This window comes from Protopterus annectens, chromosome 7.part0 (assembly GCF_019279795.1).
Source record: "Protopterus annectens isolate FY-2018-M chromosome 7.part0, PAN1.0, whole genome shotgun sequence".
NCBI lineage: Eukaryota > Metazoa > Chordata > Ceratodontiformes > Protopteridae > Protopterus > Protopterus annectens.
The window spans coordinates 288,011,459-288,036,463 of NC_056739.1; the positions used below are offsets into that span (position 1 = coordinate 288,011,459).

At 42.0% G+C, this 25,005-nt stretch overlaps 1 protein-coding gene across 30 annotated transcripts in view; it reads left to right on the forward strand.

The window, feature by feature from the left end:
* The window catches only part of NFASC (neurofascin), a 2,999,343-nt gene that overhangs the window by 2,662,286 nt on the left and 312,052 nt on the right, over positions 1-25,005 (forward strand). For all 30 annotated transcript variants that reach the window (XM_044076767.1, XM_044076768.1, XM_044076766.1 and 27 more), the window contains one exon: positions 3,644-3,811. In XM_044076767.1, coding sequence (XP_043932702.1) covers positions 3,644-3,811 — 168 coding nt within the window. The remainder of the gene's footprint in view (positions 1-3,643; positions 3,812-25,005) is intronic.

The window sequence follows — 25,005 nt, forward strand, 5'->3', positions numbered from 1 at the left end:
TGAGCCTGCTGATTTCCCTGACTTCATTTTCCTTAATGCTATTCTTACTTCTTCTAGGGTAGGTCCCCTCATCTGCTCTCATCGTAGGCTTTGTGGGGGGCAGTACAGCTTCTGTGGGGTTTTCTTCATTCAGTAGCTGCTAGAAGTACTCCTTCCATCTGCCTTTGATGTCCTGTGCATAGGTGAGCAGGTTGTTGCTGGCATCCCTTGTGAAGGGTGTCTGACTATCTTCTTTATCTTTCTGTCTTTGTCTTGCAACCTGATACAGTTTCTTTTTGCCACCTAATGAGTCAGTTTCAAGAAGCTAGTAGAGTGCCTCTGATGCCCTGTTCTTTGCTATTGCAACTCCTTCCTTAGCTTCTTTGTTAGCCAACCAGTATTCCTTCCTAGCTTTGTCCATATTTTTTTATCTCCCACATTTTCCCACACTCCTCTTTTTTTGATGACTTTCTGGACTTCTGCATTCCATGCCTGGTTCAGGCACATATCTATTCTGCAGTCCTCACACATGTTTTTTTTGAGGCGATGCCATTCTTATTCAATTCCACCTATTTCCTCCTCTTTTTGGTGTGCTAGAGCCCAGAGTAATTCCTTGAACTGTTGTACTTTCTTTCTAGACAAATTCCAGGTCTTCAGCCTGATCTCTGTTGACCTTAGAGCCTTCTCTGACCAATGCTTGCAGCTGATTGTGGCAACCAGTGGTTTATGCTGTGGGCTGACTGTTTCACTGGGGATAACTTTGCAATCACTTATTCTACCCCAGTGCCCTTTTCCTACTAGGAGGAAGTCTACCCAAGTTGTATGTATCTCTTTCTGAACTATATTTTGGCTACTATCAAGCCATTTGCCAGACAGAAGTCTAGAATAGCCTCTCCTCCTTTATTCCTGTTGCCCATCCCATGTTTAATAGCAGGTGGTTAAATAGCACCAGGAGCTATCCCCCCTGCTCCCTGTAACAATAGGAGTTCCACAAGGCTCCATTCTTGGACCTTTGTTGTTGACTATATTCACAAATAACCTTTAGACCTCCACCCTCCACTCCTCAGTCATCCAGTATGCAGATGACTCCATATTAGTCTGTGCCTATTCTTCCCTCCAGAACTACACCAGCAAACTCAAGCTTCCTTTCTCTCTCTCAAATCCTGGCTCACTAACCACCAGCTATTACACAATCCTAGCAAAACAAAACTTCTCATATTCTACCCGACACAACAAACCAATCCTGTCCTAACATTAACATCACATCCAATAACAAAACTATCATATCTCCTTATGGGTCCCCTACTGTTCCCCCAATGTCCATTTCACTGAAACTGAAATGGCTGGGCATACTTTCGCAAAAGTGCTTTTCGCCGAAAAAGCACTTTCATGGAAGTATGCTGAAAAGTAAGGGAAATCGTGGGGGAATGGCTGTTGCTGAGATCGTAGTACAGGGGGGTTAAGGGAATATTCCCTTTTCCCCACTGTAGTGCGATCTCGGAGTGAGGGGGCTTGCCCTCCCTGCATAAACATTAGTTGTGTGTTTTTTTTTTTTACTTTTTTGAGGGACTTTAGAGAAAGTGCTTTTTCGATAAAAAGCACTTTCTCTAAAGTGTGTTCGGTAGATGTGGTTTCAGAATATTCAACTTTCATTCAATAGTCCTAGACCCATCCTGATACCTACACAAAGCTTCTTGTGGTTGTGATTGACTATAACATAAAGTTTGACATCCATATCTCCCTCACGATAAAGAAAGTACACAAAAAACTAGGTACTGTACATAGAAATAAACTGTTCTTAACAAATTCTGCTAGGGTCACTATTGTACGCACTCATCTCATCTCTACAGTACTATATGCCTCTGCAATCCTCACCAACCTTAGAAAGTCTGACCTATCTAAACTCAAAGTCTGTTATAACAAAATCCCCAAATCTGCTACTAGCAGTCCCTACAGATAACACCACTGTCTAGCTCTCAAACATCTCAATTGGCTTGAACTTCCTAACCTACTTCTTTACGATCTGCTTACCCTGTCACATAAAATTCTACACCATCCCAAGAAAACCTTTGGAATATGTACATGTGTGTATCTTTGTTTGATAAACTCATCCTTCTTGGCATCACCCAGGTAATTTCAAAGTGAACAGAGCATTCATACTCAGATGTGAAAGGCATTTAAGAAACTGTTCTTAGGAAAGGCTATCACTTCCACCATCAATCAGCCTGTATGACAACTGTGCAAAAAAAGCACATCAGAATGTAATGCAGGGAAGCAGCCTAAAGTACATTTACTCCTAGATTTCCATTCATTTGCATTTATACCAAGTTTAACACGTAATTGATTATTTGTAGACCTAATACAAATCCTGGAGAACTGCTGGCTAAGCTTCATAATATGCTGTGCCTTGATAGCCTAATTATTAAAGAATACATGGCTAATGTTATTTTCAGAAAAAGACATAAGAAAAACTGATATTGTAATTAAGCTTACAATTCAAAACCGGAGTTGTATGCATTTTGCTGTCAGATCTGTTTCATGTACAGTTAAATCCTGACAAGTACATGTTTTCTATATTGTTGCTCAGCTGTCTAGCAGGTTTTGAGAACTGTACCGGTTAATGTTTGTAGCTGAAGTGCTGTAGCAGTGGTATATATTTTTGGAGGTTTACTATCAAAAAAATTAAAATTACAAAAAATGTCTGAAACATTGAATGGAAACTGTGAATGATGCCTGAATACTAATTAGGCATAAATGTTGAATCTGTTGAATGAATTCAGCAGATTCAACATTTATGTCTAATATTGAACATGACGTCGGTGTAGGTGCAAACATGCATTAAACTCCTATACCGTCATTCAGTTTTAGAAGGGGGACAAGCCCCCCCACTCCCTGCAAATTATATATTCCAACTTCAAGATCGCACTACAGTGGGGAAAAGGGTAATTTCCTGATCCCCACTGTACTGCGATCTGTAGTCATAACTCTGATGACATGTGTACGAATGCCAATGTCATTCGCTAAACTACACACTTGCAATAGTGCAAGTAGGTGAAAATAGGAATCACCCTATTGTGGTTCGACATTCCCGTTTTCATCCAACCTGCACTTATCATTTTCATAGTAAACCATTTTTGGAGTATATAGAGGCAGGAAAGAGAGTACAGTTACTAAGATTTGCAGAAACTGCAATGTTATATATACACCAACATGCTGCCCTGTATATTTATATGTTGTTTTTTTTTTTTATATGTTTTCTCATTATTTGAATCTTCTTAAGGTTAACTAAGGGTAGTGGTTTGGATGGCAAGTAGCTTGAGTGTAGTTGTCTAGGAACACATCTTAACTATAACATGCTTGCTGTCACAGGGTAGAAAGACAAGTCAAAGCACCAGGATGTGTGGTGCACTTACTACGTTTTTCACCCACTGCCTCTACTGGGTAAAGTATTCTCTCATACAGTCTTTGTGCCACAGAGCAGGACTGCTTCCATCTCTGAAAATGTTTAATCTATTTTTCACAAAAAGGTTCCTGCTATTTCTTGCTGGACATTCAGTATTACAACTATCAAACTGCTGTATCTTTGAGCTTTTCTTAATTTACCTAAATACTGATTTTTTTAAATGCCTGAAACATTTTTTTCTCAATGTCCTCCTTTCCACAGTGAATGGCACCCGTTTAGGAAGGTTGACAACAGAAACATTCGCTCCAAATGTGACACGGTTCACCCTTCGAAAAGCAAGCCCATTTGCACAGTATAGAATCTTCGTAAATGCAAACACACAGATTGGAGCAGGAGAGGTCATCACAGAAGACTCACCAGGACCTGCAGGTAAGACACAGCAAGTGCATCTGTTGCAGAATCCTTTTTTTCCCTGGCAGAAATAGGATGAACTGTTCCAGTGCATTAAGAGCAATTTGCATTTTGTTTTCTTGATGCTGTTTTTCAACCAGGTTGATTTCTTAGAGCACTAAGTTGGGATAGATAAGTCTTGGAAGGTGCTGTTCAGTGTAACATTTTAGTAGCTTTCTGTTTTGAGTCTATTATTACACTGCTATTCACATCCATCTGGTTGTACTCCATCAAGATATGAATCTAAGTTAATGTCTCACTGTGAGCCTATATATGGAAATGCATGCATGGCTAATATTCCCAGATACATTTTAGCTTTTGTGAACAGAATTTCTTTTATTTATTTTAAACTTATAAAGGCATTTTTTAGGGATGTCATATAAACAGCCTCTGGGTATGGTGTTCGTACCTCTTAACCTGGAAACATCAAAACTCTGGACAAGGCCCATGAAAAATAGGTACAAATCAGTACACGGTTTAACATAAAATTTGCATACATAATTATGTAACCCCACCCACTCCCATGGAATTGTGGGATACCGACTTTCACATGCAAACTGAAGAACAGACAACCAAAATATGGCACCAGAGTCCCGCTGCAGCCATTCCAATGTCCCATTACCTGGCTATTTCACCCCATTTGCCATAAACACTAATGTGTGCATACTGCTTTACTTCTACAATAATTATTTGGATTTCATTTTTACATTTTACAGCACAATGCACAAACACTAATAGACATCTGCTAAACAAAGCAATACTGTGCACCCATGTAAAACTTATCCACCACCAATATACACCATAAACTTACAGTTTGCAGTTTTCATAGTGCAGAAAGTGACATATAAGGTGATCTGTGCAGAGAGTTATGTAAATAACAATGACATATTGTATATAAATAAGGTTTTATTCATTTAGCGGGTTAGGCTGTGGATTGGCTGTTCAGCAGTGTGATAGCATCTGGGAAGAAGCTGTTGTGGAATCTAGATGCCAACTTCATTCTGAACTTGAACTAAACTTTTAATGCCATGAAAAGTGCAGACCATACCAGAATGATTAGTACTTATAATGTTGGCATGACAGCTCTTTTTTGAATCTTGCTTAAGGTGTGATTTAGTCTGAGCACACTCAACCTGAGCAAACTTAAAGGGGAGGGAATATTCTGACACAGCCATGACATTTTAGAAAAATGCACACTATATGATGGCTAATGTCTTTCAAATATGAAGGGTGCAAGTACCAGTGGTAACAGAGTTAAATAACCAAATCGTCCTGGTCATGTCCTATTTAACCAGACAGTATCATCATCTTTAGCACGTAGGGCTACTGTCTAGCCCATGATTAGGTGTAAATCACACAGTATTTTAAAACTATGAAATAAAGTCTTACTGTATAGTCTGCAGGGGTGAAAATGTTTCTATGCTGTACTTACCTGCAATGTTCCCCCTTTATAATGTTTTAAAAATACACCTGATGCAATTAAATATATAATTTTCATATACTGCCAAAAATGTTTTTGAATGACCAATCCTATCTCTAAACAAGTTATGGAAAGGATTATAATAATACTTTAGCTTATAAATTGCAAACACTTTCTACCACCTAAGAGAGGAATTTTTTTCTGACAGATGTTCAAAGGTTTTGCACAGAATCACAAATTTAGATGAAATGCAGATCAGAAATTTACATCAGCCATACAGCAAATAAAGCAAAAATATGTCTGAATTGTATGTATGAATTTATTATTTTCACTACCTCCTTTTGAGTGAGAACACCTATGCCAGGTAACAGCACTTTGGAACCACATCGCTGGCAAAGGACCGTCTTCGTGTTTCTCTGACTCTCATTCACCAAACTACTTCTGTCTGCGCTGACTTGGCCAATGCTATGGGCAGCTGGCTCATCCATTGCAAAAGCAGAGTAACAGAAACAGCAACCGCTAAGTCTCCTGTTTGCCTAATGTTATCAGCTATGTTTAAAAAATGTGAATACTAAAGTTTATTCATAACACTTAGTTCTAATACCTGCGTGCAGCCATCTTGCCTGTTCGTGCACTTGCGCAGTGACGTGCTTTTCCACAATATGTGTGCAATAGGTATGAAAAGCAGTGAATACACGGGCCGTTTATGTACAGTGAGTTATTCAAATCCCTGAGTGAGCCAACAGTCCATTATGATGGTTATTAATTATCACTACAATGAACAAGAAATAGAAGGCTACTGTAATATAATATAATTTTTAATGTGTAATTGAATGTAATGGGTGCTTTATGTGTGTATGTCTCTCATACACAAATCCATTTAAGCAATTGCAGTGACGCTGCTTTAGAATTTGAAAAGCTTCACACTCTGTATAATTAAGCATTTTTAGTAAACTTAAGGATTGTTTGATTTTTTTTCCCTGTTATTGTGACTTATTTTGTAGCTGTTTAGGTATGGAAGCCCATTTAAGGCCAATCATGGGAGGCCAAGAAAAAAATTGTTCATGGACGGACACCTCTGGTCTATACCACTTCTTCTGTGGATGTTAGTTTTGCAACACTAACCAAAAATGCTGGAGGGTAAAACACCTTTTCAGACTGCCTAAGCATCAAATTAGCCTAATCTACAATTACAGGTGACAATGTAGCAAATTAAATCAGTATGCGGATTAATGTAGTGGCGCACTGTATCCTTAGTATTATGTACAATATATTAATGGTTACACATGGAAAAAGAAACTTGATCATTGATTTCAGTATTAACCTAGCACCCTAAAAGAAATGAAGTTGTGCTTTCAGTTGTAAATTTAAAATAGGAAAGAAATTATAGCTATCTGAGTCACATAAATTATTTTTTTACCTAGCCTCGTAGGCAGCATAATGTACGGCAGGCAGCAAATACCTCCTCTTACCTCTCTCGTATGGCAGGCAGCAAATACCTCCTCTCTTGGCTGTCTTGCAAGCAGCAGCATAATGTTTGTTTCTTTCTCAGGCAGCCCAGCAGCAGCATAATGTACAGGCACAGCAGTATAATGTTCTGATCTGAAGTAGGAGATTCATTTGTCTGCAACCTGTGGGTTATGGATCCGACATCGGATCCGAACCGGCATGGTTTACCAGCTATGGATCCAAGCTCTCAGCTCCTCCCCTCACCCATAATGCCCTGCTCTCCCTACATGACCTCAGATCTTGTTTGCCGCGCTGGTGACCAGATTTGTGTTCCTAAGCTCTTCAGCTAAGTGCTCTTTTTTCAAGTATTTAGAGTGTTAAAAATTGTATTTTTGTGTGAAAGTTGTGTGGAAGTTTAGGTTTCCCTATTACTTAATTATACTTTCTAGTGTTTTAAATTTAATTTTACCTTCCCTCCCCTCGCTGGTAGCATAGTGTGTGTTTGGGCCTGTTGTGTGCTTTAGTTACTTGCTTTTACCCTTAGTTTAAGTAACTTTTTTTGTACTTTGGGATGTCTGAACAACCCAAAGCTGTGTTCTCTAAGTGCTCCGAGTGTGGCCATAAGCTTTCCCCGGCTGATGGCCACACTCGTGATCAGATCTGGGGTTGAACACCTCACTTCTGGATGTTCCATTTGTGCAGGGTTCAACCCCAGGGCATTGAAGGAGCGGAGGTCCAAGCTTGTCTTGGCGGGTCTTTTGCCACCGGACTCTGCTCCGGCCTCCACTCCTTCGGGGGTAACCGTTTCAACGGTTGTCTCCTCTCCGGCTCCCCCTCCTCCTCCTGGGACTCAACCTCCCTGTAGTGGTTCGGAGGAGAGGGAAGCTAGAAAGAAGGACCAGAGGGAGAAGCACCATAAACGGCGGGCCGAGACCTCTGTTTCGGCCCCGCCAGCCAAGCGGGCTTCTCCTCCGGCCTCCTTGTCTGCTGGTTCTCCCCCTCCTCGACTCCGGTCACCGGGACCTGAGGAGGAGGAGACCCGATCTCCGTCGAGGCTATCCAGGAGGCACTCTAGGCCTACCTCGGTAGCCTCGTCGAGATCGACCTATAGCCTGTCAGACGCTGATCTGGACCGGATGATGAGAAGGTTCATCCAGGCCCAGATGCAGATGGGAGTGCTCTTGCCTCCCCCCCCTCTGGGGGGGAGCTCGACCCCTTTCTTTAAGCCAATTGCTCCTTCTCCGACCCGCTACCCGGGTTCGGAGCCGTTGGAGCCGAGCAGCTTCGGAGCTGGGGTGGGTCGGCGCCGATAGTACTTGGTACCCGGATCCGACCCTGCCCTCGAGTGCCGGATCCGACCTCTCGAGCCTGGATCCGAGCTTCAGATCCGGGGATCAGTGCTCCTTCGGCGCCGTCTGTGTCGGGCGCACTGTCCCGGATCCGAGCGCTTCGGCGCCGGCTCCGATCCACTCCTCGGATCCGAGGGGAAGCCGATTGTTGGATCCTTTGGTCGAGGTCGGCTCCCCTTCGGCTTTTGATGTAGTGGAGAGGGCCCTGTTGAGGGTCTCCGGACCCCCGGCACTTGCTTCGGCTCCGTCCCACGCTCCATCTGCACTGGGTCAGGCTTCCACCATCCGGCCCTTGGGACAGCCCACTGCTTTGCCCCAAGCTGTTCCCCTGGAACAGGTCACTGTTTGCGAGGAGTCCTCTGACAGCCCCCCGGAGGATGTTCCCCGCAAACATACGTGCAAAAGGAGGCACATTGACTCCCCCAAGTCTCTCACTGAAGACACGGATTTGGAGGAAGGGGAAGGCTCCCCAAGATCACCCCCCGAGGATGTCTCATTTGGAGACATCATGGAAATGCTCCGCATAAGGGGGGGTGGTCTGCCCCCAAGTCTTCCTCGGACGAGTCCATGTTCTTGGAGGCATTTGAAGCGGGCCCGTCTACCTCTTGGGTGTCCCCTCCTGCCGACCCCCTGGTGGACCTCATTACCACCAGGGCATGGAAGGAACCGGACACCGTGGAGCCAATCCCAAAAAGGCCCGACCGTATCCTCAGTCCCCCAGCTGACAGTGCCCATTGGAGTAAGGGGCCTCGGTAGATGCCATGTTGATGGCGGCGGCCACCAAGAGGGAATTTGCTCAGGAGAGTCCCTCAGTCCATCCCCCGAGCAAGGAGTCTCGGATGATGGACCACTTAGGGAAGCGGATGTTTAGTTCAGCGACCTTCTCTGTGAGGGCACTGAACTACCTGGCACATGTGATTAGGATGCAGCGCGATCTTATAAAAGAATACACTGCATCCCCCCCAGAGTCCATGTCAGAGGAGAACAAAGTGCTGCACTCCACCCGTATGGCCACTCTCAGGTCCATCACTAATACCTCTATGCGGCTACTATCCCATGCTACAGAAGGTGCCGCTAGAGCTGCAGGGGCAGGCCTAGTTACTAGACGTCAGGCCTGGCTCCGTCATTGCGATTTCTCGGAGCCCTTCAAGGCGTCATTTGCGAACACCCCTTTCGATGGTTCTGCCTTCTTTGGCAAAACTGTTCGCGACACTTTGACCCAGAGCGAAAAGGACGGGAAGACGCTGTCTGCCGTCGGAATCCGCTTCTCTGCACCCCAGAGGCCCTATTGTAGGAACCAAAAGGGTCAGAAGAAGATGTGGTTCCGGAAGTCGCAGCAATCCCAGCCTGCTCCGGACAACCAGTCCTTCCGTGGCAGAGGAGGACAGGGAGGACGCCACCCTAGGGGCAGAGGGGTTCCCAGGAACTTCGGGTCCAGAGAACCTTTCTCTGAACGGCCCGCGCAGCAGCCCTGAGGGGTTGTCCGGCTGCTCCACTCTGGAGGCAGTCAGGGGACGTTTTTCGGAGCACCTAGCGGCATGGGAGTCCATAACATCAGACCGCTGGGTTCTACAGATCATATCCAGAGGATACCATATCCCCTTTCTTCACTTGCCAAAATTGAAGTCCCTCCCCAATGTTCCACCCGGTCAGTGGGAGGCCGCTTTGGCAGAAATTGGCCATCTGCTAAAGAAAAGAGCCATCCAGCCCGTCCCCCCAGACCAGATCGGATTAGGGTTCTACTCCAGGTTCTTTTTAGTGCCAAAAAAGACGGGGGATCTAAGACCAATTTTAGACCTTTCTCTTTTGAACCTGGCAGTTCCCAAGGAGAAATTCCGAATGGTTACATTGCAGTCTATTCTCCCCCTTCTGGGAGAAAACCACTGGATGTGCTCCATAGACCTCAAGGATGCGTACTACCACATACTAATGGACAGTCGTTCCAGGAGGTTTCTCCGCTTCCAGCTGGGAGCCAGTCACTACCAATTCCGGGTCCTTCCCTTTGGTCTTACCACAGCCCCCAGGGTGTTCACCAAAGTATTAGCAGTGGTAGCGGCCCACCTGAGGCTTCAGGGGGTGCAGGTCTTTCCTTACCTGGACGACTGGCTTCTCACCGCCCCAACAAGGCATCTACTTCTCTTGGCGCGAGACTCCTTTCTCCATCTTGCTCCACGCCTGGGCATCACGATAAACACAAAAAAATCCAACCTAGCACCCACGCAGGTGCCAGGTTAGACACGAGGAGATTGAGAGCCTTCCTCACAGCGGACAGAGTGCAAAGCCTACAGCTCCAGGTGTGGGCCATTCTCCACTCAAGTTCAGTTCCGGCGGAGTTGGTCCTGAGGGCCCTAGGGTCCATGGCAGCAGCGATTGCGCTTCTTCCTCTCGCCAGGTTCAATATGCATATCCTTCAATGGACACTCATGGTTCAGTGGTCGTATCTTGCTCTTCCTATGCATCATCCCATTGCGATCTGCAAAGCGTGCAGGCGGTCCCTCCTCTGGTGGCTACACTCTCCAGATCTCCACGGAGGCCGCCCCTTTTGTGCCTCTCCCCCTCTCGCCACGGTGACCACGGACGCCTCCCGCCTCGGGTGGGGGGGGCGTTTTGCAGGCCGGACGGTCAAAGGCACGTGGGACGATTCAGAGACCTCGCTGCATATCAATGTTCTAGAGATGAGAGCAGTGCTCTTAGCGTTGCTAGCACTTCAGGACTTTCTTCCCTTGGGAACAATTGCAATTCAATCGGACAACATGTCTGTTGTCTGGTATATCAACAAACAGGGAGGAACCAGGTCTTACCCCCTTTGTCGAGAAGCCATGAGAGTGTGGGAATGGGCAATCTCCACCAACCGCTTTCTCATAGCAACGCATATTCTGGGTCGGTCCAACATCCTGGCGGACAAACTCAGTCGCACCATTCTCACCCCCTACGAGTGGTCTCTCAATACTCAGGTAGCGGAATGCATCTTCGCACAGTGGGGAACTCCTTGTTGCGATCTTTTTGCGTCTCCCTCAAACACCAAATGCGACAGTTTTTTCGCCCTGATACCTCCTCCCGGAGGTTCCCCAAGAGACGCTCTGGTGCATGCTTGGCCACCCGGTCTTCTTTATGCTTATCCCCCCTTGCCTCTGATGCTCCAAGTTCTTCAGAAAGCCTCTCGGTTGGGGTGCAGAATGATCCTCATTGCTCCCTTTTGGCCTCGACAGATCTGGTTCCCCTTCCTAAGGTCTCACTCAGTGAATCCTCCTTGGATTCTAGATCCCATTCCGGATCTGATTTCTCATCCATCCCACTTATCTCCTCCGAACCTGGACAACCTCAAGCTGACCGCTTGGCTGCTCCAGTTCCACTCCTGATCAGGACTCCTGGTATTTCGTCCCCTGTTAAGGCCATCCTGGTGGCAGCTCATAAGCCATCCACTAGGAAAGTCTACCGTAGCAAGTGGAAGCGGTTCTCTTTGTGGGCGGAGCGGCAAGGCCTAAACCCCTTCACAGTTCCTCTCCCTTTGGTGCTTGATTTCTTAACCACTCTTTTTAATGATGGTGCCAGCAGTTCCACGGTCAAAGTACAACTTGTGGCAATTTCTCATTATCACATTGGTCATGACTCCAGTCCACTGATGTCTGCCAAATTGTGTAAGATTTTCCTTAAAGGTACTTTTCTTCTCAGGCCCCCTATAAAGCAAGCGGTTCCTCCTTGGGACCTTTCCTTAGTTCTTCAGGCCTTGACCGCCCCCCCCCCTTCGAACCGGTGGCTACGGTAGATCTGAAATTCTTATCTTTCAAGACCGCCTTCTTAGTAGCCATTACTTCAGCCAAGAGAGTCTCAGAGCTTCAAGCATTATCAGCTAAACCTCCTTACTTGGTCTTTCATCCGGACCGTGTTTACCTCAGGACCAACCCGTCCTTTCTTCCTAAGGTAGCTTCTGAAGCAAACATTAATCAATCCATTAACCTCCCTGTTTTCTTCCCTAAATTATCAAAACAAGGGTGAATACAAGCTTCATTCCTTAGACGTTCACAGGCAACTTAGATTTTATCTAAACAGGACTGCTGGTCATAGACAATCCGACCAGTTGTTCATTTCCTTTGCTAAATTTAATTTGGGCAAGCCAATTTCCAAAGTCTCATTGTCTCGCTGGATTTCACAATGTATCTTACTAGCTTATCAAGCTTCGGGAAGGCCCGCACCGGAGGGCGTACATGCCCATTCAACCCGGTCAGTCTCTACCTCAGCAGCCTTTAAGGCTAGGATTCCTCTAGATGATATTTGTGCAGCAGCCACATGGGCTTCATCTCATACCTTTATTTCCCACTACAAGTTGGATCTTACATCTAGGGGTAGAGCATCCTTTGGCTCTGCGGTGCTCCGGAATATCCTTCCATGATGGCCGCCCAAGATTCAGGTAGCTGGGGACTCTGTCCCACAGGTTGCAGACAAATGAATCTCCTACTTCAGATTTAGAAGTTATGTACTCACCATAACGTTCCATCTGAGTAGGTGTATTCATTTGTCTGCAACCATCCCACCCTCCTATCCCCCTGGCCTTTCAGTTTCCTGCATATGTTGTGTTACCCTTTTCAGGGTGTTTATGCTGTTGGCAAACTCGATCTGAGGTCATGTAGGGAGAGTAGGGCATTATGGGTGAGGGGAGGAGCTGAGAGCTTGGATCCATAGCTGGTAAACCATGCCGGTTCGGATCCGATGTCGGATCCATAACCCACAGGTTGCAGACAAATGAATACACCTACTCAGATGGAACGTTATGGTGAGTACATAACTTCTAATTCCCGCCCGGACCATCATTTTCTTGTTGTGTCTTGTACACATGAGCTAGGCAGCTAGCTCAATTCCAACAGGCTGACAGACCATTTCACGGAGCTGATGTCATCATTCACGTGATGACATCAGCTCCAAAAGCAGGAAGAAAAAAATTGAAAATAAACTTCTGGGAAATTCGGAAATTAAGGGTGCCACGATGGCACCCCATTATTTGAACCCCAAAACTCGGTAAACGAGTAATTCAGGATGGTTGGGAGGTATGATGGTGTTCAGTAACTGATTGGAGCTGAATTAGAATACTAACACAAAATTGTATTGTTATACAGTAGATGAAATTGGCTAATGAGGTAAGCTGGATAACAAGTTCATATTAACTTATTACAAGATCCGATTATTCACAAACACAATACTGCTTCAACATAAGGGTATCTAGATCAACAAGGCAAATTCCATAAAGGCATCAAAGGAGAATGTGAGATTTCATTAGATTTTTATTAAATCATTATTTGTCTGGTGCTTGGTCATTTTACTGGGGCTTAATGAGTAATTATATCAACAGAATTTGCTCCAAGAAGTATGGTGAGATTTTTGTTCGATTTTTTGAGGCTAATGGAGAACAGTGTGATTATCAAGAGAGTGTGAAACTGAATTTAAGAGAGAAATGCCATGGCTGTAATTGAGACCCAGAAGAATTTTGAAGAGTTTTACAGTGGTGTTCCTTACAGCTTAAGTCGCTAAACCTGCATATTCTGTTTATAGTAGTCTTAAGTGTATTTGTGGGACAAACCAGCTTTATTATTGTTACATGGAGGTGATGTTCCAGCTAAGGAATGAGTATCTGGAATCTGATGGTCGCACATACTTCTGTAGTTAATAAAGGCAAATAAAAGTTGAAGTATTTTGTCAACTTAAGTATTAGCTATGGATCAAAAGTAAACAAGGATATTTTGGCTGTTTAATTAGGTTATCTTGTGGGTATTTTATCCTCATTGATGGGTTACCAGACAACTTTTGGTATGTACCTAAGACCAAAGCTGCTGATTTGTTACACTTGATTACCAGAAATTTGAACTTCAGCCAGGTCTAATGTATGCAAAAGTCCTTCTGCAGAGTAGCTTGGGGTATTTTGACTGATGGATTTGAGTTTTATTAGCATAAAGGGTGCAGTAAGTAGATTGATGTTCAAAAGGTAAGTTGTTCATGAAAAAGAAAACTAGTAGTATTAATGGAGACAACTGACAAATGAAGCTGAGACTGCAAGTTAGAGGCTGGCTTCCCTACCTGGACTTGATAAAATATAGGCAAAGAGAAAGGGACAGGAGATTGCTAAATAAAAGATCAGGTCTGGTAGAAGTTTAGTTGAGTCTATAATAGAAGCTGCCGTTAAAAAGGTGGATAATTAGTAAGGCATATAAAATAATACCTAACTATAAAAATCGATCAGAGGAGGTTAGAAGAGACTGGGAAGACAGAAGGGACATAACTTACAAAGGAACAATGGGAGGGTATACATATGTCTCTGAAGTGTGCAACAAAGCTAAGAAAGTTTAGAATTTTTTGCTTGGAAGTGTTTGCATAGGTATTCTTGTTTTTAAACAAGAAACATTTTTATTAAATCATCATTTATGACATACACAATCATACATTTGTATAAATGAAAACAAAAATATTTACATATTTTCAGTTGCAAACATTATACATCACTTGTAATCTATACAATCATTATCAGTCAAACATTGCAAAGCGCATTCATTTCCTACCTTCTCTTAAACCTCATTCGTCCTCCAAAACATTATTTTGCCTGTATTGTTTCCTCAATTACCATTTTTTTAAATATGTAATTTGTTCTTACCTTTTTCTATAGATTTCACTTCCACTCATTTTATCTCGGTTACTATATTCACTGCTTCTTGTACAGTTGGTTTAGATTTTGATTTCCATTTTCTAGTAATTGCATTTTTGGCACTCAGCAACGTCTTACTATATCTAAGCAATTCTGATTCTGCACCATAGCTCAAAAGATTATTTTGTTAGTTACACCAATTTGCTTACCCAGTATTTCTCTTAAAATAGTCTGCAGGGTATTTTTAAAGTCTGCCAACTCATTACATGTCCAAAAATATGTTTCCAATTACCTCTTTCTTCGCCATCACACATCCAGCATTTGCAACCTACCTGGTGAAAACGTCTTTGGGAAGTCTACTTGGGGTATAAAAATAGCTATGCACACACTTGCAGGCAAGGATCCTAAATCCTCTAGACTTTGTTACATATCTAAGAGCCATGCACATATCCCCCATTGTTTCTATGTCAATTGCTTATCCAATTTCTCTTCCCAATCCTTTCTAAATTCTTATGACTGATTCCCATGTATATCATGCAGTATTTTATTTGCCCTATTAATTATCCCTTTTTGACAGTAGCTTCTGTTCTAGATTCTACTAAAAACTCTACTAGTGGTGGTCTTTCACTTAGGATTCCCCTATTTATTTCTCATTGCCTATACTCTGATATCAGTCCTTGACAGGGAAGGAAATCTCTATCCTGCAGTACAAATTAATTTTTGGCCTCTTCCCGTTCTATTACCTTTCCCTCACTAATTATTTGCTCTCAATACCTTGGTTCTTTTGTTAGTTTTCTCCATTAAATTCCTACCTCTTCTTGCCTATTCTTTGTACCCCTAATTGCAGTCATCCCTAATGGCAGAATCTCCTTTCTCCATCCCAATGTTGGCTTAGTTCTTAGAATACTTTCTGCTACTTTATGAAATACAATTTTTTGTATGGTTATTGTTAATTCTTCTTAAGAATCATTATACAAAATCCCAGTCTCTCCTCTTTCTTGAGCTTCCCCTCATTTCATCATCATCCCTTTCCATGTTGAATTATAGCATTCTGCTTGTGCTATGTATAGCAGCTTTACCTGTATAACTCTAAAATACCCCTTCAAATCAGGGAACCCCATACCACCTTGTTCTATTGGAAGGATCAACTTATCTTGCTTGACTCTTGCCCTCTTCCTCCCAGATAAAATCCTTCAACTCTATTAATTGCTATCCACAACCTCTCCTCTGGTCGATAAAAATATGCTCTGTGTAAAACTAAAGGGACTAAAAATATTTTTACTGCTTGTTTCTTGCTATCCATATCCATAAAGCAGATGTTCCAATTTCTCTGTTTTTGTATTATCTTTTTAGACTCTTCCCACATATCCATAGCTGCAATGATAGAACCCTTTTTAATCCATACTCCTAAGTACTTCACTTTATTGTGTCCCCATAAATATGGGCATTGCTGAACCAATTTGTGTGGGTACGGATTCACTTTGAATAATCGAATGTTCAGAACATCGACATTCTGATCATCGAGACCAGAACATCGATGTTCAGAACATCGAAAATTCAAAATGAACCGTAAAAAAAAAAAAAATCACAAACACTATGTTATGCAGGGGGGCTTTGCCTAGCTATATTTTCAGAAAAAAAAAATTCTGTCTTCTCTAATAATTCTTAAATAATTCCCACAACCCATACCTTAAATTCTTCTCTAACAAATAGGTAGGGAAGTTCCATTGTCTCATTTTTATTTCATTACCCTGCATTTTTATTTTAGTTATTATTGGCACATGATCTGAAATAGTTATTAAATGCATATTAAAACTTTCATGTAAATGCACATGCTCCTGTGAAACAGTTTCTGCCACACCTAGCACAGTTTTTGTACCTTGGGGAATAATATGCAAATTCTCTCCAAACTCCTACTACTGAATTCACATCTACATACCAATTATTTTTATGGATTTCTTCAAAAATCGACCTCTTTTACTATATTTTCCCATCTAAGCCTCCCAGATACATCCTTTCTGTTGCAATTCAAATTCCAGTCCCTACCTATAAGTAGTATTTCCTGCTGAAAGCTGATTATTTCTCCCAGAATTTCCTTAAAGCTCTGCTAGGTGGAATATAAGTACTTACTAGCGTAATCCTCCCCCCTTGCTAGTAGCCCCGTAGTACTACAAATCTACCACTATCATCTTTCTTTCCCCTCTTGTATCACTATTTGAGCTCCTCTCATAATTAATGTAAGCACTCCCCTTTTTCTTTGTCCCAGATATTCCACTGAACAACCATCCTGAAATCCTTTCTTTATCAAAATTCAGATGCTCAGTTCTTTTCAAATGTGTCTTCTGTAGCATAGCTGTTTGCACTCTGCATTGTTTAATATAGTTCACTACTCTTTTCTTTTTTGTACACGTCTATGAGACCATTCACATTTATAATATGGAAAGTATTATTATCATAAGAAGTTAGTAGTCCTACCTGTTATGTATAACAGCTTTTTTTTTAAAATGTCTAGTTTCAGCTGTGTTACATACATACACAAACGTCTGGCAGTTTATACAGTTGTTTCTTGTAATATCCATTTGAACCTATATCACATCTTACAAAACTTATTTTAATGAGAACACTCTAATGAAAAAAAAAAACACACCCTGCAACACCCTCACAACCTATTAAAAAAATTATGTATTCACCAAACCACTCCATCTGTGTTATCCATTTTCATTCTTCCTCATCTGATGGGTTTGGATCCGAGACTCAGATCTTACTCGGCCACTTCTACTAGATCATTGGATCCAAGAACTCTTGAGCTCCGCCCTTTACCCATAATACCCACTAGCCTAACTTCTCTCAGATCGAGTTTGCTGCATCTTGATATAAAAGAACAACCTATTATGGACATTGCTAAAAGCAGAAAGTTAAAAGGAAGCTGGAGCTCAGACAAGAAACAGAAATTCTTGTACAACTCGTAGATCTATCCAGAAGCAAAAGAAGGAGGCAGGTGTGTGGTAAGTTAAGGAAGAATGAAAGTGGACAACACAGATGGAACGTTATGATGAGCACATAACTTTTTTATGTGATGATGTCCTTTTCATTTATTCCTCAACTGATGGGACAGAGTCCCCAGCTACTGTAACTTTTGGAGGCCCTCATGGGAGGATATTCCAGAGTACTGCAGAGCCAAAGGCCCCTCTGTTCTATATTAAGCAATAAAGATGTGTGAACTAGTCCAGGTTGCAGCTGCACAAATGTCATCTAAGAAAGCCCTTGACCAGAAGACCACAGACCTCATGGAATGAGCTCTAGCAGGCTTGGGCAAGGATAAACCTTTTTTTACCATAAGCAAAGGAGATACATTCAGTTAACCATTTGGCCAGTGTAACGTTGGATACCAATTTGCCCAATTAGTTAGGGAAAAAGGAAAAAAATAACTGGTCAGATTTAAGGAAGTCTTTGGTTCTGTAGAGGTAAAAGCAAAGTTGTCTATCCACGTCCAAAAGGTGGAGCATTATTTGAAAAGTTAGGAAAGAAAAACTGTTGGATTAATAGCCTGATTTATGTTGGACTCAGAAGCTATCTCAGGCAAGAAATAAAGATTTGTTCGAAAGGACACCATCTTTAAGAAAAAACAGGTAAGGAGGTTTAGAAGATAGAGCATGGAGTTCGGATACTTGTCTAGCTCAAGTAATAGTGACCAAAAATATGGTTTACCAAGTCAAAAATTTAAGTCTTGCTTTGGCAGAAGGTTCAACGGGAGCTTGTGTCAAGGCCTGAAGCATGATAGTTCAATCCCAAGGAGGAGTGGGATCCATTAACAGGCGTCTAATTAGAAAGGATTCCTTGAGAAAGGATTTATATAGTTTAGGAAGATGCTAAGGTAGAATTATTTTCACTCGGGTGGAAGTTAGAAATGGCAGCCAGTTGAAATGTAATAGTTGAAAAACTAGCCCCGTCATTGAAAACTGAAGGTAAAAATTCAAGGATAGATGGCACTGGTGCTGAAAAAGAATCCAGGTCTTGTTAAGGGACAAGAAAACAAATACCTTCCATTTATTCTTGTAAATCCTTCTAGTAGGAGCTTTTTGAGAAAATAGCAATACATGTTGGACTGGGAAGGAGACCCTGAGCTATCTAGCAATCAATGGAATTGGAGAAACCATGCAGTTAGTTTGAGGCCTGCTAATTTTGGATGAGTCATACCCATTGGGTGAGACAGGAGGTCTGGAGTGAGATCCAGTTTCCAGGATGGATGCAGAAGGTGAAGCTTGAGGAAGAGGAATCAAATTTGATAAGGCCAAAAGAGGCCAATGAGGATTATTGTGCTCTTCAACTGGAATGCTTTTTGTAGAAATTTGGTAGTGACAGGTAATGATGGGTAATCTTAAAGAAGACCGAAGGGTGAGTCATGGACTAGAGCATCTCTTGGTGAATCTCCCATTGGAAGGACCAGTGCAAAGAACCTGCTGCACTTTTTGTTGAGGGGAGAAGCGAGTAGATAGCAGCATGGTTGGCCCCATGAATGGAAAATCCTCTCTGCTACTTTGGCATTGACAGATCACTCATAACACATCAAAATGGACCTGCTTAGTCTGTCCAGAATCACACTGGATTTCCCCAGGATGTACCTTGATATTAGAAAGCGACCAGAAGAGATCACCCATTGCCACTGTCTCATTGCTTCTTGACACAGCGGGTAAGATTTGGTTCCCCCTTGTTTGTTAATGTAGCAGACCACTGACATATTATCCATATAAATGGCAACTGTCCTGGAGGGGAGAATATCTTGAAACACCTGCAGTGCTAGGAGGACTGTTCTTGTCTCCAAGACACTGACTTGCAATGTTGCCTCGTTGGGGGACCACACACCTTGGACTGTCCTTCCCACATAGTGCCCCCCCCCACCCCAGTTGGCAGGTGTCTGTGGTCACCGTGGCTGTGGGCAGTAAAAGGACAAATGGGTGGCCTTCTTGTAGCTTATTTGAATGTTTCCAACAATGAATATGTCTTTTGCATGCTTGTGTGATCTTGATTGGAGTGGTTAATGGATGTTGAAGAAGGAACCACTAGACTGAAAGTGTCCATTTAAGGATTTGCATGTGAAACCTGGCCAGAAGAACTAGCGTGATATTTGCTGACATGGAGCACAAGGCCTGTAAGATTAGTGAAGCTGGTAATGAAGAACATTGAATCACTTTCTTGACTAGAGACGTCAGTGTCCGTTTTTGAGTAGAGGGAAGAGAGGCTATCTGACTGACTGTGTCAATAGAAGCACCTATTAACTCCAGACTCTGCATTGTTGTAAGTTGTGATTTGTTGCAATTGACCTTGATTCCTGGATAAACACACAACTGGAGCAAGTAGTCCCTTGCCTGTAGAAGTCGATGCCTTATTGGACAGTTAGAATCCAGTCGTCTAGATATAGAAGCACTTGGAATACTAGCAGTCTTAAGTGAGCTGTTACCAATACCATGCACTTGATGAACACCCTGGAGACTGTGATGAGACCAAAGGTCAGTGTTCTGAACTGGTAATGACTGTCTCCCAGCTGGAAGCGCAGGTATCTTTGGAGCACTTGTTGATTTTTATGTGATGGTATGCATCCTTAAGATCTATCAACCACATCCAATTGTCCTTTTGCAGCAGAGGTAAAATGGACTGAAGCATGACCATGCTAAAGTTTGAATATTGTATAAACTGATTTTATTTGCTGAGATCCAGAAATGGTCTCAAGTCCCCTGTCTTTTTTGGCACCAAGAAGAATCTTGATTAAATTCTGGATCCTCTCTGATCTGGGGGGGGGGGGGCATCTCTTGAATGACTCTCTTTTTTAGCAGCTTTTTTACTTCTACAGTCACTGCTTCACTGTGCCTGGGTGGAACATTGGGAATTTTTTTCACATTGGTAGGGGGGCTAGGGATAATGGTATAGTATAAACTCTGGATATGATTATCTGTACCCAGGAATACTTTGTTATAAATAGACAGGCTCTCCAGTGCAGAGACAAGTGTCCCCCGAGTGCCTCCAGAGGGGAACAGCCAAGCCTCCATTAGGAGCACTGATAGGGCTTATCTGAGAAGGAATCCTGAACCAAGGGGGACAGGGATGCCCCTTCTCTAGACAATGAGAAAGCCCTCCACAACCTCAAAGGCAGAATTCCTAGGGGACAAAGAAGTTGACAGTTAAGGGTCTGGAATTTCTTGAACTGTCAGCTCCTGCACCCCCACCTGCACTCCACCATAGGAGAGAGTTGACCCAAGCTGTCCAGACCCAAAACGTCAAGCAGGACACATGGCTCCAAAAGCTTTTGAGTCAACACCAATCAACTCCACACCCCCTGGATCCAGCGCTGGCACTTCAGCTCGAAAAGGCTCGGTGCCAGTTGACTCAGGAAAAACATCATCTTCGAAGAATAGACCATCTTTGGATCCGATGAAGACACCCCCAGAGTTCTCAGATCTGAGGGCTGTGAAACAGGAGATTAGATTGGAGAAGGAGATATCAAAGGGACAGTGGGCAAAGGATGACTGATGGATCTGGTGGGAGTTGGAGCTGGGAGAACCCCTATCTGGATCTGAGCTCTGAGAAACTTCATCATCCTGTCCACATTGGCTTCTGATAATTCACTGGAAGATCTAAGAGATGATGTGGTGGCTAAAGACCTGGAGTGTCTACATGGAGATTCCTCTAGGAAAGGAGGAAGGAGCCATAATGACACCGGATCTGATAGGAGCAGAGGTTGGTATGCATCCGAGGAGATCTAGGTTTTGAAACAGGTGGATCAGACTTCTTATGCATTTTAGAAGGGGGGGCTTTAATGAAGAAGCTGATGAAGAAGAACAGTCTAGAGACATCTTGTGGGACTCCTTTCCCTTGGAAGTTAAATCTGACTTACCCTTTCAGATTTTTTGGTAGGGGTTTGAGACCCAGCAACTGAAGTTGTAGAGGAAAAAGGAAGAAGGCCACTCAGGGCTAACTTATTCCTCCAATCTGTTAAAGTTTCTGGAGTTAAAAGCAGAGCGGATTGAACAGTCTGCATCCATGTGAGCGGAGCTTAGCCAATACATGCATTCCCTGTGGGCATCAGAGTTGGGAAGCTTATGCCTATGGGAAACACACTTTTTAAACCCCGTAGGTTTATCAGCCATGCTGTACAATAAACACAACTATATAAAGCTAGCAAAAAGATTGGATTTTTTTTATAGAGAGGAACAGGAGGTTAGAAAGAAACTACCAACAATGGCAGACAGAAATACTCACATGGGTAGAGAAAGGGGGAAAAGTACCATTAATGGGGCTGTAAATAAGTCCCACAAAATGGTAGCTAAAAAGAGACAGTAATTAGCTAAAAGATTATGGTTGGGAGGTAGGAAAATTAGAATATACAATTAAAGAAAGGTGAGACAAAAACTCACAAACTGGCTTTCAAAGACTCCTAAAACTTGAGAGCAGAAAGATCTACGTTTGATGCTGAATGGTGGCAAACGAGATATGAGGGATGTTAGGTTGGAAAGGCAGTGTAGGTAAAGGGAGGAACTCAAGAGTTCTTGGATTTGATAATCTGGTAGAAGCAACAGAGTCGGATCAGACCCCATCAACTGAGGAATAAATAAAAAGGACAACATCATATCTTAATATTAACACACAAAACTATGTACATCTCCAAATAATGAAGTTTAACCCTCCTATAGGAACAGTTGTCCGAGATGGACAGCCACACTCACAATTTTCTGTTAACCTGTAATGAAGGTCATCAATGCTAAGACAGGTGATACAGCCTGTGCTTCTTCTTCCACTAAGTGCTGTCTGTTCTGTCTTATCTTAATTCCACTCCCAAATGTAGAAAACAAATTGAATGCTTTCAGAAAACATTATCTCCTAGCCATTGTAAGAGAGAAAGAAGTGCTCTGTGTTTATTATCCCTTATCAGATTGTCTCCATAGAAACATAAGAACCAGATACACAGTTACCTTCCACTACACTTATTGCACTATGGATATTTATGTGTTAGAGGGAAACTTTTCATTATATTTAGTTTTCTTTTATTTATTTGCTTCGCCTTAAAACTTGTTATTGAATCAAGACAAGGGCCTTAATGCAGTCATTCTTCTATGCGAAAGTTAAAAAAACTTATCAGATGTTCTTATATTATGCTCTTTTGTCCATACTTTCTTCTGTTTTTACATTGCAGTGCCTACATTTCTTAAAACTGAACAAGAAGGGAGGAATAGGGAAGAAATAGGGGTGCCTCTTAGCTTTAGTATACCTATTACACACAGAAAAAAAATGAACGAGCTTTACTTTATAGTATGTAGTATGTGTCATGTATTATAAAAATACTGTTAACAACAAAAATTTGTTTTACTTACAGTTAACTCTTTTCTTCCTCTTCCCCTGTCCCAAATGTTCTTCCAAACATTAATGATTTGAAGTCAGGCATATACTTTGGAGTCCTGTACAAGTTTAATAAAGTCAAAAAAGTCCAATATTTCCAGGTTTTCTTATCTTGCCATACTTTACAAATGTAACTAATGCTTTACAATCCCACATTTATTTGTCAGTTTCTGAGTTGCTGGCTTTCTTCCTGTTGATCTCCACCTCCCAAATCCAGTCACTGATTCATTTCCAACATACATCTGGTACTTCTAGTCAACTCTTGTGCTTTTTTCCTGTCTCTGAAGCATTTTCCTTTGGAATATTGGAAAATGGTTCACAGGCATAGTCTCTTTATTAGCTTTATTATCAGAAGAATAAGAAACAGAATCCCCTTATGTTTGATAGCTGACTTTTTGTTGGATAAACTTTTATAATTCCACCTTAGCATGTTCTGCATCAAAAAATTATTTAGAATCTACAGGAAAAAAATATTCTGAAAATAGCTGGATACAGCCGCTTGAATCTCACACCTGCTTCTTGACATTTTCTGATTACTAGATTAAATGTACTCCTCTTTCATTTTCCACAAGCACTCTACTGTCTCCCACTTTAAGTCCTTTGCCCTCCTGCTAGTTTGGTCACAATGATCACTTTCTGCTGGTAGGATTGTATCTTTGCTATTAAAGGTCTGGGCTGCTTTTGCATGACTAGTTTTGGAGCATATACACTATGTGCCCTTTCAATTAACTCCTGCTGTGGAATACCAGTCCAGTTGCTTATTTTTACTTTCATAAAACTAATATGGAATGTTCCTTCCAGTTTCTCTGGTACAGCAGAAAACTTCAGATTTTCTCCTATGTGCTTTTTTTTTTTTTTTTTTGAAAACTCTTTTCTGGAGCAGTTTCATACTCAGCCAGCCTTTTCTTCATTTCATTCTCTGATATTTGCAGTTTTATTAGCTAATCTGTATATCTGTTTAAAGCTTCTTTCATTTTCCAGTCTTTTATTTGAGTTGATGTGCTCCTTCACTATTTTGCTTATTTTAATCAGCTCTGAGCATGTGACTTATTTTTTCCTCTAGATTCCTGGAAGCCAAGTCTTGCACAAAGCTTCAGCTTTAACTGGTTTTTGCTGCAGGATTCTTCCCAGCCAGTGTCTTCTCCTTACCTTTTCTGATTGATTTTCTTTCAGGCTCTCTGAATTTCCCTTTTTTTTTTGCTGGCATCCAGGCAAAGCACTTATTAGCCAGTTACTGAAATTTACCCAAAAAAGACAAATTCACTGTCTCTTTTCTGAGTTTCTGTCTTCATACTGGGAGAGCTGAAATTAAGCTGTTACTTGTTGTGCATCTTGGAAGTTCTGTTTGCATAGGCATTTTTATTTCCAAAGCAGACTTTAGAGAATTTTTCGTCGGGTAGAAAGTAAAAGCTGGTGATATGATGGGAAAAAGAGTTATCTGGGAACATTTATTTTGGGAGAGTAACAAGTTAGCAGATTTTAAAAATTCTGTACAAAGTACTCTATTGGAAATGTTGGAGGAGTAAACGTCTGTAACTAAAGAAATATTTTTTATGAGCTGGGACACATGATCTGAATTATCTAGACCACAGTAAGGTCTTAAAAAGTTTAATGCCTGCCAAAAAACAGTTGTTAGAAAGTTGAAATGAAAATTTAAACCAAATGTAATGTAAGTACTGAATATTGGTAAAATACATGGAAGTGAGATCTTTAAAAAGGGAAGGAACAAATGACATAGAAATAAATGCAATTTGTGCGAATGATACATACATTATATTCTTCAGGAAGAGAAATGAGATTTGAAGGAAGGCAGGAATTGAGTGAATGACAATTGTTAAAAAAAAACACATAAAAATGTTTATTTCATAAAAATGAAAAATGTTAATATGTTTTTTTCTTTTCTTTTAATCTATGCATGCCTGTGTTTTAGTGATAATTT